The sequence below is a fragment of the Budorcas taxicolor genome, chromosome 5 (genome assembly GCF_023091745.1).
Source record: "Budorcas taxicolor isolate Tak-1 chromosome 5, Takin1.1, whole genome shotgun sequence".
NCBI lineage: Eukaryota > Metazoa > Chordata > Mammalia > Artiodactyla > Bovidae > Budorcas > Budorcas taxicolor.
In genome coordinates this window covers 20,890,727-20,909,600 of record NC_068914.1, presented here as the reverse complement: position 1 = coordinate 20,909,600, position 18,874 = coordinate 20,890,727, and the positions used below count along the sequence as shown (strand labels likewise).

Here is an 18,874-nt window from a genome sequence, read left to right as displayed (position 1 = left end):
TCCTTTTTCTTACCCTCCCCATTATTCTACATTACACTTATCATGATCTGGCACCTTGCTGTTCACTGCTGGTTCAGCAGTACAGAAGCACCATGAAGTCAGTAGCTTTTTTTTTTTTTCCACTACTACGATCCCAGTGCCTAGATCACTATTTGGCACACGTTAGGCATGGAATAAATATTTGCCAAATGGGCAAACAGTGGGAGGAAAAAAGGACTACCTACAAATTTATACCAATGCTACTTTAAGCGGGAAAAGAAGTAAAAGAAACCAACCAAAAGCCAAACAGTACTGAATGGCTAAAGACAGTATTTAAACATAAAGTACAAATCCACGGCAATCAACATGAAACAGTCCATACATTAAAGTAACACAGAGAAATATATGTGATATTAAGAAACACCCCCAAATATTTACAAACTGAAAATTTTATTAAAAAAAACCATACCTACATCCAAAAATTATAAATTTTATTAAAGTGAAAATAGAATTTCTATTCATTAGGTTATTTTTTGGGGTCCGAGAAAGATACTCAGGACTGTAATATATAAAGCAAGCAAACAAAAAGGCTAGTTTTCAGGACTTGATCTCTGTGTGTGTGCTCAGTCGCTCAGTGGTGTATGACTGCAACCCCATGGGCTATAGCCCACCAGGCTCCTCGGCCCATGGAATTTTCCAGGCAAGAATACTGGAGTGGGTTGCCATTTCCTACTCCAGGGGATTTTCCCAACTCAGGGATCAAACCCACATCTCTTGCGTCTCCTGCATTGGCAGGCAGATTCTTTACTACTGTGCCATCTGGTAAGTTCAACTTGACCTCTAAAAAGCTTTAATTCAACATCTTGAATAAAATCCTGGACTAAACGTATAAACACCATATACACAAAAATGGGTTTCTTACAGAGAGAGCTGCATCTGAGGGAAGTCAGTTGAAGTATGTTTATGCATGAAATCTCCAGCCCATTTAGAAAATGAAGGAAGATACTCCTCTACCTCTTGTTTTATTTCATCTTGATTCAATTTTAGGCGGTACCTATCAAAATAAGAAATATTAAATATGAAAAAAGTAAACAAGGACAAAAACGTTCATAAGCAACCCAAGCACCCATCAACGACTGAAAAAATTAATTAAATGTGACACAATGGAATGTTATTTAGCCTTGCAAAGGAAGGAAATTCTGATACATGTTACAACATATATGAAGCTTGCCATTATACTGAATAAGCCAATAACAGAAAGTACTGCATGACCACTTAACACGAGGTACCTGCACTAGTCAAATTCACAGAGACAGAAAGGATGGTGACTGCCAGCAACTGGGGGAAGTGAGAGGTTGTTCAATGGATATAAGGTTTCAGTTTGGAAAGACTAAAAAGTTCTGGAAGTAGATGATGGTAACGTTTACACAACGTCAATGTACTAATGACACTGAACTCTACCCTTAAAAGTGGTTAAGACTGTGATTTTGGGGATTTCCCTGGTGGTCCAGTGGTAAAGACTCTGGGCTTCTACTGCAGGGGAACTAAGATCATGCATGACACGTGGCCAAAAGTAAAAAATAAAAGATTATGATTTTTTTTTAATGCTATGTATATTTTACCACATACACACAAAAAAAATCCAAGTAACAGTGACATGACATCAAATTTTATATTGGCTCCAACTCCTACCATCTCAGGTCTAATAGGTCCCAGTTACACTTCAAGGGTAAAAAAATAAACCACAACTGTTGGTCCTGAAGCCCAGCAATGGAAAGTAGAAATGTAAAAGAGGAAAAAAGGCCATAGAAACAGAAATGGAACATCAGCCTTACTAAATCAAAGGACTATCAACTTCCTGGGTCAAAAACCAGGAAAGACTAACAGAATCTAGTCTCAGTTTTTCAGGGTGCCTGCAAGGTCAAAACTGTGTCATAATAATTCTACAACATTATTTGCCTTTTTGCTCTTGTTCTCTCCTGAGTACACAGTGGAGATTTCCGAGTCCACATACACACACACGATATAGCAATATAGAGAATGCAGAAACAGATCTAAGAAACCAGGTGTCTAGTATTAAGTTATAAAATCAAAACATTTGCCAAAACGTAAAACAATGCCACTTGTCTCATTAAATTTTTTTCAAAAATTGTTATTTTTCATTAAACTTATTTATGTTAATGTGGAATGGGCTGTTATTATTTTAGAATTAATCAATAAATATTTTAAAACTGCCTCAGCTTTCATTTCTAATACAGTAATTATCTATAGATATAACACTTGTAAACCAAAGCTCTTAGGGTCCTCAATAGTATTTTAGTGTTAACAGGGTCCTGAGACCACAAAGTTCTGAGAATTGCTATCACCTTCCCTGGATGGTTCTCCCAGCTCCATCTGTATATTTAAGCATCACAATCTTAATAACTACTCCAGAATATCAACAGTACACATGTGTCTGTGTCAGATCACATTTAGGTTTGAATCCTAACTCTTTATTTACACATCTTTACTAGATGCATAACTTTGAGCCAGTCATTGTTTCTCTCTTTTTAAAAAATAATTTTATTTATTTATTTTTGGCTGTGCTGAATCTTTGCTGCTGTGCAAGCTTTTCTCTAGTTGCGGCAAGCAGGGGCTACTATCTAGCTGCAGTGTGCAGGCTTCTCTTTGTGGTGGCTTCTCATGTTGCAGAGCACGGGCTCTAGGGCGCACAGGCTTCAGTAAGCTGCGGCACATGGGCTCAGTAATTGTGCATCCCAGACTCTAGAGTGCAAGCTCAATAGCTGTGGTACACAGGCTTAGTTGCACTGCAGCATGTCTGCCCAGACCAGGGATCAAAAACCTGTGTCTCTTCTGCTGGCAAGTGGATTCTTTACCAATGAGCCACCAGGGAAGCCCTGAGCCATTCATTGTTAACCAAGCCTCGGTTTCTTCATCCATAAGGTGAGATGATAACTACCACACAAATTAGTTTGAGGATCAAGTAAAACAGGCTATGTAAGGTACTTGGCATAGGACAAGAATTCAACAAGATATGAAAATGATAACAGTGAATACTCATATAGTGCTGACTCTAGGCCAGGCACTATTCTAGGTGCTTTACATGAACCCCTTCAACCCTCCTTAGCTCTCTATGAGATACTACTATCGTCATCCCTTTTTAGAACTGAAGAAACTGAAGCTCAGAAGTTACTTCCAAAGGACACACAGCTCCAGCTTGGGAATTTAAGTTCTTAACCCTTATGGTCCCTCTACACTGTGTTTCGTGACTTCCCTCATAGCTCAGTTGGTAGAGAATCTGCCTGCAATGCAGGAGACTCCGGTTCAATTCCTGGGTTAGGAAGATCTGCTGGAGAAGGGATAGGTTACCCACTCCAGTATTCTTGGGGTTCCCTTTCCCGCAATGCAGGAGACCTAGTTCGATCCCTGGGTTGGGAAGATCCTCTGGAGAAGGGAAAGGCTACCCACTCCAGTATTCTGGCCTGAAGAATTCCATGGACTATACAGTTCATGGGGTCCCAAAGAGTCAGACACAACTGAGCGACTTTCACTTTCACACTGTGTTTTAATAATTTATTAGCATTATTTTCTCCCTGCAGCCCTGAGTTCACCTGGGTACTAGCATAGCCACCAATACTCTGCAAATTCCTTTCAAACGACAAACCTTACCATTTTCTCACCGTCTAAAGATAGCACCATAATAACACATTCATCAAATTCTGAGACTCCAGAACACTGCAAGTTTACCATATAACTCTGCAACATTTCTACTATCAAATTTAATAAGCTCCCTATTTCCTAGGTTTCTGCTAACTCTGGCTTACCAGAACTAACAGAGCAGAGCCCTATCATAGTCCTCTAGGAGAGCCAGTTCAGCAGGAAAGACAGAAGTAGCAACCCTAGCTCTGCCAAGATAGCTTGGCCTAAGCACAAAACCAACTTCAGGTTGAAGGCAAAACTGAAATATATCAAACCAGGGAGCAACTGCTAATACTAAAGTGCCCGCAAAGTGCCCCAAATGACCTACAGAAACACAATCACCCCACACAAGGCAAAAGCTATTTGTTTGAAAATGGCTGCTTAAAATCTGGCACCTTCCAGTGGATGATATAGGTGAGGATGTGGGGGAAACAAGGACCAATGTATTGCCTACAGAAATGCAAAATGAAATTTGAAATATACAGACATATTAAATCTTTATGTTGCATACCTTAAATTAATACAATATTATATGTCAATGATATCCCAATGGGCTTCCCTGGTGGCTCAGATGGTAAAGAATCTGTCCACAATGAAGGCGACCCAGGTTCAATCCCTGAAGCTGGAAAGATCCCCTGGAGAAAGAAATGGCAATCCACTCTAGTATTCTTGCCTGGAGAATTCCATGGACAGAGGAGCCTGGCAGGTTACAGTCCATGGGGTCACAAAGAGTCAGACCCGACTGAGCAACTAACACACACTTTCTGACATCTCAATAAAACAGGAAAAAATGAAAGAAAGAAACAGGACAATATCTATGTAGAGCGATCTGACAGTATATATAAAAACTTTAAATGTACCCAGACCAGGGGACTTCCCTAGCGGTCCAGCAGCTAAGACTCCTCATGTAAGGGGTCCAGGTTTGTTCCCTGGTGAGGGAACTAGATCCCACATGCCACAGCTAAAGATCCGGCATGATACTACTAAGACCTGGCACAGCCAAATAAATTAATAGATAAATATTTTCTTAAAAAATGTTCTCAGATTGGATCCTGTCCTAGAGGGGAAAAAAACACTTCAAAGAACATTACTGGACAAAATTGATTGAACCCACCACATCCCCTGCATCGGAAGGTGAATTCTAAACCCCTGGACCATCAGGGAAGTCCTCTTTAAAACATTTTTAAGACAATAGGTTGGGGCTTCCCTGGTGGTCCACTGGCTAAGAATCTGCCTTGCAGTGCAATGGTTTGACCCCTGGTCGGGGAAGACCCCACATGCTACAGGGCAACAAAGCCTGTGCACGACTGAGAGCAAGCTCTGGAGCCCATGAGCCGCAACAACTGAGCCCAAGCACTGCAACTAGTGAAGCCTGCACGCCAACAGCCTGTGCTCCACAACAAGAGAAAAGCCACCACAATGAGAAGCCCATGAACCGCAGTGAAGACTAGCCCCCACTCACTGCAACTAGAGAAAGCCCAAGTGCAGCAACGAAGATCCATGCTACCACAGCCAAAATATAAAGAAATCTTCTTTAAAAAGACAACAGGTTGTATGTATTAGTAAATTGGTATGGAATGATGGAACATATTTTTCCTATTCAAACAATGAAATAAACAGAACTACCACCAGGAGAAGTAGGTTTATGTCAACCAGTCTGGAAAGCAAAATCACCACTAATAAAAACACTTCTGTGAAAAAAAGATGAACTGCAATAAAAGTGAAGGAGGAAACAAAGACAGAATATGCCAATCCCTCTGCAGGTAGTCATTCATAAGATGCCAATGATTAGCCATTTGTGGGTTTCCATACATTATCTCCACTGTCACAGAAAGTCTGCAAAACAGGTATTATCACCCTTTTCAGAATCTTTCAGTAACTTGTTCAGTCATAAATCTGGCAAAGCTAGAACCTGAAAGGAGGTCATCTGATTCCCAACCCCATACAATTTTCAGGATGTCACAATGTTTCTAGAAGTAAAACAAAAAGTTCCCATTCTCTGAGTGCAGCTATGGGGCCTAATGTGCATACAATAGAAAATTTAGATATTTTTAGCCAAAGAATTCCTGTTCTGCAATTTCAGAATCTCTTCACAGAATTGCGGTAGGATATGGCAACCCTGAAATCTGCATTCTAGTATGATACTGACATATTTAATAGTCTAAGATTGCCAAATATCTTATAGATGCCAGGGGAGAAGTTATATAACAAAACTGTATCTAGAGTTCCTCTCCTAATTACTTACATTTCCTTCAGATGCCTTATTTCTTGAATAGTTTGAGAAGCAAGTTCTTGTAGCTTTTCTGGGGCAAAACTATCACTTATTGCTTTTTGAAATACTTCATGAAGAAGCGTACCAATCAGCATTTGGCGTGTGGCTGGATCAGAGCTCTATCAAAAAAAAAAAGTCATATAAACATTTTATTTCACAACATATCAATGGACACGATCCTATATTTATTACCTAACCTATTAAACTAGCATAGCCAAAGCACACTGGTGAGACAAATGCCAAAATATTAAACAATTCTTTTCTGGTGAGTGAAATTACAGGTGACTTTCACTTTCTTCAATTTAGAATTACCTGAATGATTTTATGAGTAAGATATTTTTCAAATCACTGTATTTCCATTTTGAAAGAATTAAAAATAACCTATATGGAAAAAGTTCAATATATTCTAAAATATTAATATTTAACATAATTTGTCTCTATTTTCACTTTATAATAAACCCACATAGAATAGTCAATAAAGGCACAGCTTATAAACTCATGTGAGTAAAATACTCAAACACAAAACAAACTCAGAGCAGAGATTTTTTGTTTTTTTGGTGGCACTGCCCAGCTGTGGGATCTTAGTTCCCCAACCCGGGGCTGAGCCCAGGCCCCAGCAGTGAAAGTGCCGAGTCCTAACCATTGGACAACCAGGGAATTCCCTACAGCAGAGATTTTAACAAGCTCTTGACACTCAAAAACTATTTTTCAATGAACTCTTTTATTAGCCTGGATCTTCCCCTTGAAAATATCAAAAAAAAAAAGATTAAGTCCACCAAAACACCCATCAGTAATTTAAAAAATTAACTTACAGAGGAATTCCCTATACTAATTTTTTAAGTTCTATGTGAGTCTAAAATTATTTCAAAATAAAGTTTTAAAAGATTAAGGTATTCAGGTCTGCTTTATAATATGCAGTTAAAACAGAAGTTAATAGTAACCCACCCCCCAACAGCTGAAGAAAACAACCAATTAAAAAAAAAAACTACAAATAAGTGATAACTAAGACTATTAGAAAATCTACTTAGGTATTTTTCCTTCTTTTTCTCTTCTTGCTTAGCTCTATTTTTTAATTTTCTATATACATACGAACTGTATAAAGAAGAATACCCTAAGAGAAAGAAAAAACTTAACAATTAAAAACCCAAGTTCTTCAAAAAATAATGGCATTGAAAGGGAGTGGGTGAAAAGCAGAATACAGATAAAAGAAACTATGAGATATATCAACCAAATATAATACAAAGACCTTATCTGCATATTGATGCTAACAAACTGAATAAAAATATTTTTGACAAAAGACATTAAGAGATAAACTGAGAATTAGATTAACTTAAAGAATTACTGGTAATTTTATCAGGTATGATAAAGATATTGTACTTACATGTTTTTTAAATCCTCAGCTTTAATTTGCAAAATAGAGTTTTAAGTTGCAAAATACAATCTTTAAGAACAACAAAATGGGTACATGGGAGTTTATAATAACCATCTCTGTGTATGTTTGAAAATTTCCATTATAATATCTTTAAAAGAGACTGTCATATTTACTTTTACTGCGAATCACATGAAGCCAAGTTTAGAAATACCCAGATGTATTAAATTAAAAATTTTATCGTTTAAATTATTTATCTTATCATTAGAATTGCTTATTTTATTAAATGTTAAATAAGATTCAAAGGATTCTTAGGGTACCAGCCTTGAATCCTAGCCTTGCCATTTACTAGCTACAGTAACTCTGGACAAGTCACTTAACTTCTCTGAGCCTGATGTTCCTTGTCTGTAAAATGTAAAATGCAGCTGATTAATACCATCTACTTCACAAGATTGTTAGGAGGATTAAATAAGAGTGTAAAAGTGCTCTGTAAACTCTTAAGACCCTGTAGAAACATTGGCTGTTAATATTATTTACCCTGAATGTTTCACTCAGGACAGCTCTTCTCATGCATCGAATACTACTGGCTATGCTTGTGCCAGAAATCAGCATGTCAGGATATAGAATCAAATATCCAAAATCTTCATCTATTATCCAAGTATCGGATATGCAGTCTCCCTCCAAATGAATGATGTCCCCTGGATCTACTGGTACAGAGCACCTAAAAATAAGGTACACAAAATTTAGATTCCTACATTTAAACATGTTAAGGGGCTTTAAAAATAAATGAATATTTTATATAAAGAAATAATTTCTAAATTTTGGGGTCTTGCATCACCTACTGCAAAAACTATCAAATCATTCAAAGTGTAACATATAGCTCCAAGTATGGATGAGGTTGTTATAATAATTCTCTCATTCTTAATGATTCTCTCATTCTGTAAAACTTATGTCTACAGCTTCTGTAAGTCCTAAGGCATGATGCCAAACCCAATATACTAAGAACAAAATTATATTTATCTAGTTCAAACCATCAAACTTGCAGCCTAGACAAAGTCAGACTTTCACCTCTGCATCTCCCTCTCACCCCTCACATACCATATATTGCTCAAGTAGCGAAATCTAGAGTCTAAGGATGTTCTTATGACTAATTTTGCCCTTAGTGAGAACTAAACGAGCTTTTAAGCTGCAATCCCAAAAAGTACTAGGAAATAGGAAGTAGTAATTTAATAAGTCCCCTTGAACTTGATTTTCAAATGACAATGAACATCAAGTTTTGGAATAAGGGACCTGAGATGCACAATTTTTGCAGATTTAATCTGAGTTCATATCTATTCTCTTTATTAACAATTAAATTATTGCAACATCCACACAAGCCCACAAGTTAGTTTTTAAGACAGTACCCTTAAGCTTCTGCCACATCATTGCTCAAAGTCACACAAAAATTACCAGTCATTCCTAAGGATACACAGTTCTTTATATTCTAGCGACTGGGAAGCAGTGATGATTAGGTGCTTTTCATCGTTTCCTTCTTCACTCTGTACAATATTGACTGCTAATACCAGGTACCGGTTATCCATTCCTCGGCTCAGAACTATCTTAGAAAAGGAAGCTTCCACCTTCTTCTTCTGAAATCTAAAGCATAACACATACAAAACTACTGTAGCACAAGCATGAAATAAGCCATCCAATCTCCTTTATCTACAAACCCTCTAGGTTTCTTCTGGAAAGCTTATCACAATGATCACTGGCTAAAAGAGGTAAAAATTAAGAGAGCAAGGGCATAGCAGAATTCCTATTACAGAAAAAAAAAAAAAACCTTCCCAGAAAGTGAAAGGAAGTGAAGTCGCTCAGTTGGGTCGGACTCTTTGCGACACTATGGACTGTAACCTACCAGGCTCCTCCATCCATGGGATCTTCCAGGCAAGAGTACTACAGTAGGTTGCCATTTCCTTCTTCAGGGGATCTTCCCGACCCAGGGATGGAACCCAGGTCTCCCGCATTGCAGGCAGACGCTTTAACCTCTGAGCCACCAGGGAAGCCCCACTTCCCAGAAGGAACGCCATTTAAAACGTTCATGATATGAGTTCTTCAAACTATAAGCTCTATGAGGAGTTCTTTGGGACATCTATGATTATGAGGGCTAATCATAAATTGAAAAATATTAAACAACAAATTCCTACCACTGGTGCAAGCCTTCCCAAAGTACAAGTAAAAGGAAACGTCTAGGACACTATCCTTTTGAACATAAATGATGTCTGTTATGGGAAAATGTAGTATGGGCAGTTTGTTGGAAGTCCCGTGAGTTTCATTATTATATTAAGATTTCAATTAGGCGAGTACTTAGACATTTAGTCCAACCTACTATTTAATGCAGGAAATCCTATAACATTTCATTGGGGATCAACTAGCTCATGCTTTGGAGAGAAAGCAAGCTTAATACCTGTCACATTAACCATTCTTCATAGAATAACTCAGAAATTTCTTATTTCTAATGGGAAAGTAAATTTCACAATTATTTTGTAACCGCTTCATTCACCTACCCCACGTACCCACGGGCCATGAATTTCCTAAAGTCAGCTGGGTCGCTTTAAGGATCTCCCAAAAGGTATTGCTGATCAAAACCCAAAGCGCAAACATCCGTCAACAATAATTAGCCTCATTACTGACAGAAATTCTACACTCTGCTTGCGGGTCAAGTTTCCCCAATCATTTAAGCCGACTTGAGAGTACAGACTTCTCCCTGGATAACTCTCCATCTAAACTTCAAGAAAAGGGTCTTGTAGTTGCAATTTCCTTTCCTGAAGACATGTAAGGTGGCTGAGACTCCTCAAATTCAGGAAGAAGGTTAAGAATGAACCCCTGGAGGAGGAAAAGTATTCAAGCTCTGGCTCGGGCTTGGCCCCAGAGAGAGGATGCGAAGCGGACCCCAGCTCCGGAAGCTCGTCGGGAACCCCGGGACCTGAGCTAGGTCTCTGCGCTCGGAGCCCGGGTCGGCGGAGGCGTGGATGCGGCCTCTTCCCTCTTTTCTTTTCAAATCTCCCGCTATACTCCCAGGCCCACCCCCCGCTCCGCTCACAGCTCCGCCGGCGGCTCAGCCTCCTTCCAGAAACTTTTCTCCATTAGCAGCTCCAGTTCGTCCACTCGCTCCATTCTAGCCGCCGAGATCGCAAACTGCCGCCGGGTAAAATCAGGGGAACCCGGGGGCAACAGTGGAGGGGAAAAGGAGCGGGAGCCCACGAGGTGCCGTGCGCATGCGCCGACTAGCAGTGGTCCGAAGAGACATGCGCAGGCAGCTCTTCCAGCGCAAACTGAGTAGCTCGAGGAGAGTCGCACCTGCGGAATCAAGAACCGGAAGACGCCTTTGCTCGTTTGCCTTAGGCTTTGGGAAACTGGGAGTCTTCGTAATCTGGCCTATCCCAAATGGTTCCGCCCTTTCTCTAGACTCGCCGACCCATGTGTCCAACACAGGCACTTAGAATGAATGAACTATTTGCTGTTGTCCAAACTCAGGCTTCCCTTGTTTGAATCTGGAAATTTTCACTCTTTGAAAAAAAGAAAAAAACCTCTTTTTTTTTTTTTCCTGGAAAACAGTTGAGAAAATGGAAGCTGTCAGATGAGAACTTCCTTATCATGCCATCTATCTGTTCCCTGTTTTATAACCTTTTTCCATTTTTTTCAGTAATGCCTCCTATCCGTGGGCAGTCCCTCCACTTGTACAGTGGAATCCCAAGCACTCTTACATTGTGTGTGTGTGTTCAGTCGTGTCCAACTCGTTGTGACACCGTGGACTGTAGCCTACCAGGCTCCTCTTGTCCGTGGAACTTTTCAGGCAAAAATACTGGAGTGGATTGCCATTTTCCTCCTCCAGGGGATCTTCCAGCCTAGGGATCAAACCCCTGTCTCTTGAGTCTACTGCGCGGGCATGCAGGTTCTTTCCCACTAGAGCCACCATACATTCTCTAGGGCATTCTCTTCTGTCATTAGTTTGGCCCTCATTATCAGATAGCTCCCAGGCTTGTAATGTGACCCAGCACCTCCCATCCTGAAGATGTTACCTTGATGGAACTTACTCTCTTAGCCACCTTCCTGAGGAAACCGGCTTTAAAGAATTTTTTATCAAGGCTGTATCCAATTTCAACTCCGATTGACTTTTCTTTTACTTTTATTTTTTAATTTTTGAATTAAAAATCACTTTTTTATATATACAGACTATAAAAGCTACCTTTAAAAATAATATGCAATGGAATATTTAAAATATACAGAAATGAGTAAAAAATAAATACTTCATAAGGGTATCACCCAACTCAAAAATAATCTTTATCTACTATATGTAAAATAGATAACTTTGGAAAAAATAGATAAGAACCTATTGTATAGCACAGGGAACTCTACTCAATATTCTGTAATGACCTATATCAGAATAGAATCTAAAAAAGTGGGTATATGTATATCTAAAACTAATTTACTTTGCTATACAGCAGAAACACAACATTGTAAATCAACTATACTCCAATGAATTTTTTTTTAGTTGTCTTTCACATTCATGATTATTCCTATAAAATTATCAAGACATGCTTTGCTGAAACGCTTTGAGGGACTTTGAGATATTAGAGTCATCCATTCCTCTTGTATTAGCACCTTATAATAAATGCTGCACTTTCCTTCACCACAACACAGTGTCAGTGGCTCTACTACACAGGTGAGTAGACCCAAGTTCAGTTCAGTAACAAGATCTTTAGCTATGCATAAGTTTTAATCTATATCAAGACTGATTTATCCATTTTTCACCTATGCTTTTCACTTTCTGTGACTTAAGGAATCTTTGCCAACTCCTAGGAAGTAAAGATATTCTCCTTCGTTTTCTTCTTGAAATTCACCATTTTATTCATTTAGGTCTATGATCCATGTCAAATTAATTTTTGTATGTGATATGAGGTAGAGAATGAGTCATGTTTCCCCCCCAACCATGTGTATATCCAGTCTTCCCAGTAGCACCTGCTGAAAAGACTTCTCATCATCCACTGGATTGTTCTGGCACCTTGTTGAAGAAAAAAATCAAATTAAGTTCAGGTCCATTTCTGGCTCTGTTCTGTTCTTCTGATGTTTGTCAATCCTTGTGTCTGCACCCCATACTACAGCTGTAGAGTAAGTCATACAGACAGGTACTTTGTTCTTTTAAAGATTGCTTTGTACATTCTGCTGCTGCTATTGCTAAGTCACTTCAGTCGTGTCCGACTCTGTGTGACCCCATAGACAGCAGCCCACCAGGCTCCCCCGTCCCTGGGATTCTCCAGGCGAGAACACTGGAGTGGGTTGCCATTTCCTTCTTCAATGCATGCATGCATGCTAAGTCGCTCAGTCGTGTCCGACTCTGTGCGACCGTATGGACAGCAGCCCACCAGGCTCCTCTGTCCATGGGATTTTCTAGGCAAGAATACTGGAGTGGGTTGCCATTTCCTTCTCCACTGGACATTCTAGGTCCTTTAAATTTTTATACAAACTTTAGAATGAGTTTGTATAAAAACTGAATTGTATAAAAATTTGTACACAGTATAAAAATTGTGAGTTTCTACAAAAAGCCTATTGAAGTATGATTGAGATTGCATTAGACTTAAAAATCGATTTGAGAATGGATTTAAAATATAGATGTGCTCGCTTTGGCAGCACATATACTAAAATTGGAACGATACAGAGAAGATTAGCATGGCCCCTGCGCAAGGATGACACGCAAATTCGTGAAGCGTTCCATATTTTTTCCACACACATATGGACACCTTATCTTTGACAAAGGAGGCAAGAATATACAATGGAGTAAAGACAATCTCTTTAACAAGTGGTGCTGGGAAAACTGGTCAACCACTTGTAAAAGAATGAAACTAGATCACTTTCTAACACCACACACAAAAATAAACTCAAAATGGATTAAAGATCTAAATGTAAGACCAGAAACTATAAAACTCCTAGAGGAGAACATAGGCAAAACACTCTCAGACATAAATCACAGCAGGATCCTCTATGATCCACCTCCCAGAATTCTGGAAATAAAAGCAAAAATAAACAAATGGGATCTAATTAAAATTAAAAGCTTCTGCACAACAAAGGAAAATATAAGCAAGGTGAAAAGACAGCCTTCTGAATGGGAGAAAATAATAGCAAATGAAGCAACTGACAAACAACTAATCTCAAAAATATACAAGCAACTTATGCAGCTCAATTCCAGAAAAATAAACAACCCAATCAAAAAATGGGCCAAAAAACTAAATAGACATTTCTCCAAAGAAGACATACGGATGGCTAACAAACACATGAAAAGATGCTCAACATCACTCATTATCAGAGAAATGCAAATCATAACCACAATGAGGTACCACTTCACACCAGTCAGAATGGCTGCGATCCAAAAATCTGCAAGCAATAAATGCTGGAGAGGGTGTGGAGAAAAGGGAACCCTCCTACACTGTTGGTGGGAATGCAAACTAGTACAGCCACTATGGAGAACAGCGTGGAGATTCCTTAAAAAATTGCAAATAGAACTCCCTTATGACCCAGCAATCCCACTGCTGGGCATACACACTGAGGAAACCAGAATTGAAAGAGACACATGTACCCCAATGTTCATCGCAGCACTGTTTATAATAGCCAGGACATGGAAACAACCTAGATGTCCATCCGCAGATGAATGGATAAGAAAGCTGTGGTACATATACACAATGGAGTATTACTCAGCCATTAAAAAGAATTCATTTGAATCAGTTCTGATGAGATGGATGAAACTGGAGCCGATCATACAGAGTGAAGTAAGCCAGAAAGAAAAACATCAATACAGTATACTAACACATATATATGGAATTTAGAAAGATGGCAATGACAACCCTGTATGCAAGACAGGAAAAAAGACACAGCTGTGTATAACGGACTTTTGGACTCAGAGGGAGAGGGAGAGGATGGGATGATTTGGGAGAATGGCATTCTATCATGTATACTATCATGTAAGAATTGAATCGCCAGTCTATGTCTGACGCAGGATACAGCATGCTTGGGGCTGGTGCATGGGGATGACCCACAGAGATGTTATGGGGAGGGAGGTGGGAGGGGGGTTCATGTTTGGGAACACATGTAAGAATTAAAGATTTTAAAATTAAAAAAATAAAAAAATAAAAAATAAAATTAAAAAATATATATATAAAAAATAAATAAATAAAATAAAATATAGAGACCTCTAACTCATAAACCTGGTTTCTCTCTCCATTTATATAGATTTTCTTTAATGTCTCTCAGCAACATCTTATAATTATCAATATAAAAATCTTGTATATTTTATTAAATTTAAATATTTTAGATTTTTATGCTATTTTAAATGAGATTTTTTTCAATTGCTTCCTGCTAGTATATAAAAAGTTTTTAAAATTTGCCTTATATCCTGAGACCTTGCTAGTAATTGCGAGAAGTTGATAGTAGTAGATTCATTAAGACTTTCTATGTAAATAATCATGTCATCTACAAATAGAGGAAGTTCTACTTCTTCCTCTGATCTTTGTTTTTAACTTCATTTACTTAAGTGAAGTGAAGCGCTCAGTCGTGTCCAACTCTTTGTCACCCCATGGACTACAGCCTACCAGGCTCCTTGGTCCCTTGAACTTTCCAGGCAAGAATACTGGAGTGGGTTGCTATTTCCTTCTCCATCATTTACTTAAGTTCACTCGTTAAACGAAGTTCTGACACTGGATATCTTTGTCTTCTACTGACCTCAGGGGGAAAACATTTCACCATTCATATTTCACCATTAAATATGATGCTAGCTGTAGGTTTTCCATGAATACCTGCTATGATTATCTAATCTATGCAAAAAAAATCATTTTTAAAATTTATTTAACCTTTTGGCCAAGCCATGTAGCATGTGGGATCTTGGCTCCCCAACCAGGGATCGAACCCATACCCCCTGCATTGGCAGCATGGAGTCTTAACCACTGAACCACCAAACAACCACTTTTTTAGCATACGAATTTTCATTTTGGGCAGGATTTTGTGAGGAAAGCTTTTCTTTGTCCATGAAGCATCATCAGGAAGCTGAGCAATCAACTTTGAGGATTCCTTACTCAAATGGCTGGCAAGTTGAGGCTAGCCTCTACAGGGACTGCCTAGCTTCCTCACAACATGCTGTGAGTAGCAGCAACAGGGTTGGAGTAGACACAAGGCAGATGGATTTGCTTAGGGCTGTATAAGATATGGTAATGATTTTGTCTTTTATTCTAAATGCAATGGGATGCCCTGGAAGGTTTTCAGCAGGGGAATAAAACTGCCTGATTATGGGTTTTTGTTGTTGTTGTTGTTTTAAGGGATTTATCTTTAATTATTTACGGCGGCTCTGAATCTTCATTGCTGCACACAGGCTTTCTATAGTTGTAGCAAGTGGGGGATACTCTCTAGTTGCGGTACCTGGGCTTCTCATTGCAGTGGTTTCTCTTGTTGCAAGCACGAGCTCAAGGTGCTCAAGGACTTTGAGTAGTTGCAGCTCACGGGCTCATAGTTGTGGCTCACAGGCCCCAGAGCACAGGCTCAGTTAATTGTGACTTAGCTGTCCCATGGCATGTGGTATCCTCCTGGACCAGGACTGAACCTATATCCCCTGAACTTGCAGGCAGGCTCTTCACCACTGAGCTACCAGGGAAGCCCCTGCCTGATTATATTTTTATAAAGATCACTCTACTTTAATCAGCAATTATTTGTACTTAGAAACAGAAATTAACAAAATAAAAATCAGACAATAGAGAAAATTCAAAAGATTGATAAGACTCCAGTTAAACCAGTAACTAAAAAGAACATAAATTACCGATCTCAAAAATGGGGAAAACAACAAAGGCACTTTCCAAAAACTGTAATCATTCTATTAATTGATTTGTATTTCTTGACATATTAGCATTTTACCTGAATAGGAAGGATACTAGTGTGTTGAAGGATGCTAGTGTGTCTACTAGCATCGTATCTAATAGCCAAAGCTGCAGATTCAGACTGGCTGAATCTGAATCGTAGATCCACCACTTACTGTGTGAACCTGAACAAGTTACTTGAGCTCCCAGGGTCTCAATCATCCCAACTGTAAAAAAAGGAGTATTTAATAGTACCGTTCTTATCAGTATTGTTGCAGAAACAGAGTTAAGGCATCAGAAGTGCTTAAAATAAGCAATGGAACACAGTAAATCCTCAGGAAATATACATGACGCATTATTTGTCATTGATTCCTAGTGCCTAACAGTGTCTGATATTCAAAGAATTGATCTGAGGAAGTATTTAAGTATATGGTTGCTATATAAGTATGTCAGATATCATCAGCCCAATTCTGCAAGGTAATGAATTACTCATGTAATATAGGTTTTATTATTTGCCATTCATCCTGGCTCAAACTGGCAGCAAGACATATCTGTGGGGGGAAAAAAATTTTCTAAACTGTTCTTTCTCTGCACTAGTAGTACCTCATTTCTTCCTACTAGAACATTTTCTCCAAAAACAGGGACCAAACCTTCTTTTAGCTCATCAGTAAACATCACTGAACAACTATTATGGTGCCATACACTGTGCTCCTTAAAAGGGATGAAGGGATGACTCTGCCCATGAGAGAACCAACTAGGAGAACAGAAGTAAACATGCAGTAACCAAAAAGTGTGGTACATACCCTGCCAGTGTAATACCCAGAGACAGATGCTCTTGGGAACCCAAACCAGACTGTAAGTAAGGACAGCTGAGAGACGTCTCAAGGTATGCCCACAAAATGCTGACATAATCCCTGGCATACAATGGGTGCTAAATAAATGAATGGGTGCTAAATAAATGAATGTTGAGTACCAGGGGAAAATGGGATAAGACATTACTGTGTGTGTGTGTGTGTGTGTGTCTGTGTGTGTGTGTGTGTGTGTGTGTGTGTGTAGTGATAGTTGCTCAGTCGTGTCCGGACTCTTTGCAACCCCGTGGATTGTAGCCTACCAGGCTCTTCCATCCATGGGATTTTCCAGGCAAGAATACTGGAGTGGGTTGCCATTTCCTTCTCCAGGAGATCTTCCCGACCCAGGGATTGAACCCGGGTCTCCCGCATTGTAGGCAGACGCTTTACCATCTGAGCCACCAGGGAAGATATATATATATATATATATCACCACTAAACTTTCAATCTCCACACAGGCCACTATTAAGAGCTAGGAAGGGTACATCACTCATCAATCTCTAGACAAAATCACTGTCCCATTCCATAGACCAGAGGGTTGTACCCACCAAAAGGCAAGAAAAGAATTACAAAGGCAATCAAAACAGACATAGTCGACCTTCAAATGCAAGATAATCTATCAAGATTCACTTTGAGTTATCAATCTGAAATAAATTAGATATAAATACTATCATTATTTCAAGTATTCTTCCATTCTGACCGCTTATGTTTATGCTTCAATAGTGTAAATAGTTAAAAGAGAGGAGTAATTGTTGAAATATGAATAAAATTTATTCTTAATAACCTCAGTACTCTGTAACAGATATAGAATGCAAATTTTATTTAAAAAAATATTTGCAGTCCTCCTTTATTGATAACATAACTGAGATACTTATTTTATACATTTAAATTATCTTGAGATTTGATAGCAGTATTTAGCTACAGTGTAGACCAAAAATGAAATATACAAAATAGTTTTAGGAACACAGGTACACCTGTGGGTATACTTATAAATCATACAAAGATAAACATTTATTGTAAAATAAAGACTTTGAAAATGAAACCAGTTCATATAATTTCACCAAGATATGACAAGAAATCTTTATGCAAAAAAAATAAAAATTGAAACAGAAATAACACTTCAACTTAGTTTTCTAATGCCTTAAAAATTGTATTAATTCTACAAATTGCTATTTTGGAGGACAGAACTATAACTGTTCCCCTCTCATTTTTTGTCATGCTTACAATAAAACATAAAAAAGTACTCTGAACATAATAAATGGAATTCTTACATTTTAAACCATTTTACTATAAAGGATAGCAATTCAGATCATGTTTTACATTTCTACTTAAGTTTATATTGCACTAAAATTATTTTATGTGGAAGAACTAGTTGATATGTCATAACATAATACCTTGGAAACATTCTTTAACATTCACATCTATATTAATGGATATTTCACAGTCCACTTAAATAAATTTTCAAACATACACCAAATCATCTAACAAAAACAAATCTATAATGCTAATTTGTTTTGAGAGCAAAGATACTTAATATTTATTATTACTGACCTTGGGAAATACAGTGAAATTTTAAAATATACTTAAATCACTCAGAAACTGGTAATACCATTTGAGCAAGACCTGAAAATTTGTGACTTACTGATGAGTGTCTACATGGCTACTTTTTTAATACAATATTTATCAAAAATGAAGAGAAAAAGTGTTTGTCCTTTTATCCAGTGGAGCAGAATTATGAGAAGAGACATATTATGAATAATACTTCAATGCTGGCTTCTAACCTATGTTTCATATAACTTAAAATGTCACTTCTCATCATTCTGCTGTAATATAACCA

The 18,874-nt window shown here is 38.3% G+C and overlaps 1 protein-coding gene and 1 non-coding gene across 2 annotated transcripts in view; one reads left to right on the top strand and one right to left on the bottom strand.

Moving 5' to 3' along the window:
* DNA2 (DNA replication helicase/nuclease 2) overlaps positions 1–10,472 on the bottom strand; it is a 36,999-nt gene extending 26,527 nt beyond the window's left edge. Inside the window, exons 1-5 of the mRNA XM_052641016.1 lie at positions 10,399–10,472; positions 8,769–8,954; positions 7,857–8,040; positions 5,924–6,069; positions 902–1,033 (exon numbers count right to left, since the gene is read on the bottom strand). Of these exons, the coding sequence (XP_052496976.1) occupies positions 902–1,033; positions 5,924–6,069; positions 7,857–8,040; positions 8,769–8,954; positions 10,399–10,472 (722 nt within the window). The remainder of the gene's footprint in view (positions 1–901; positions 1,034–5,923; positions 6,070–7,856; positions 8,041–8,768; positions 8,955–10,398) is intronic.
* A 2,498-nt stretch (positions 10,473–12,970) lies between these two features.
* Positions 12,971–13,077, top strand: LOC128049064 (U6 spliceosomal RNA). Its single transcript, XR_008199437.1, has one exon. It is a non-coding gene; the product is annotated as a U6 spliceosomal RNA (small nuclear RNA).
* The last annotated feature ends 5,797 nt before the right edge of the window (positions 13,078–18,874 follow it).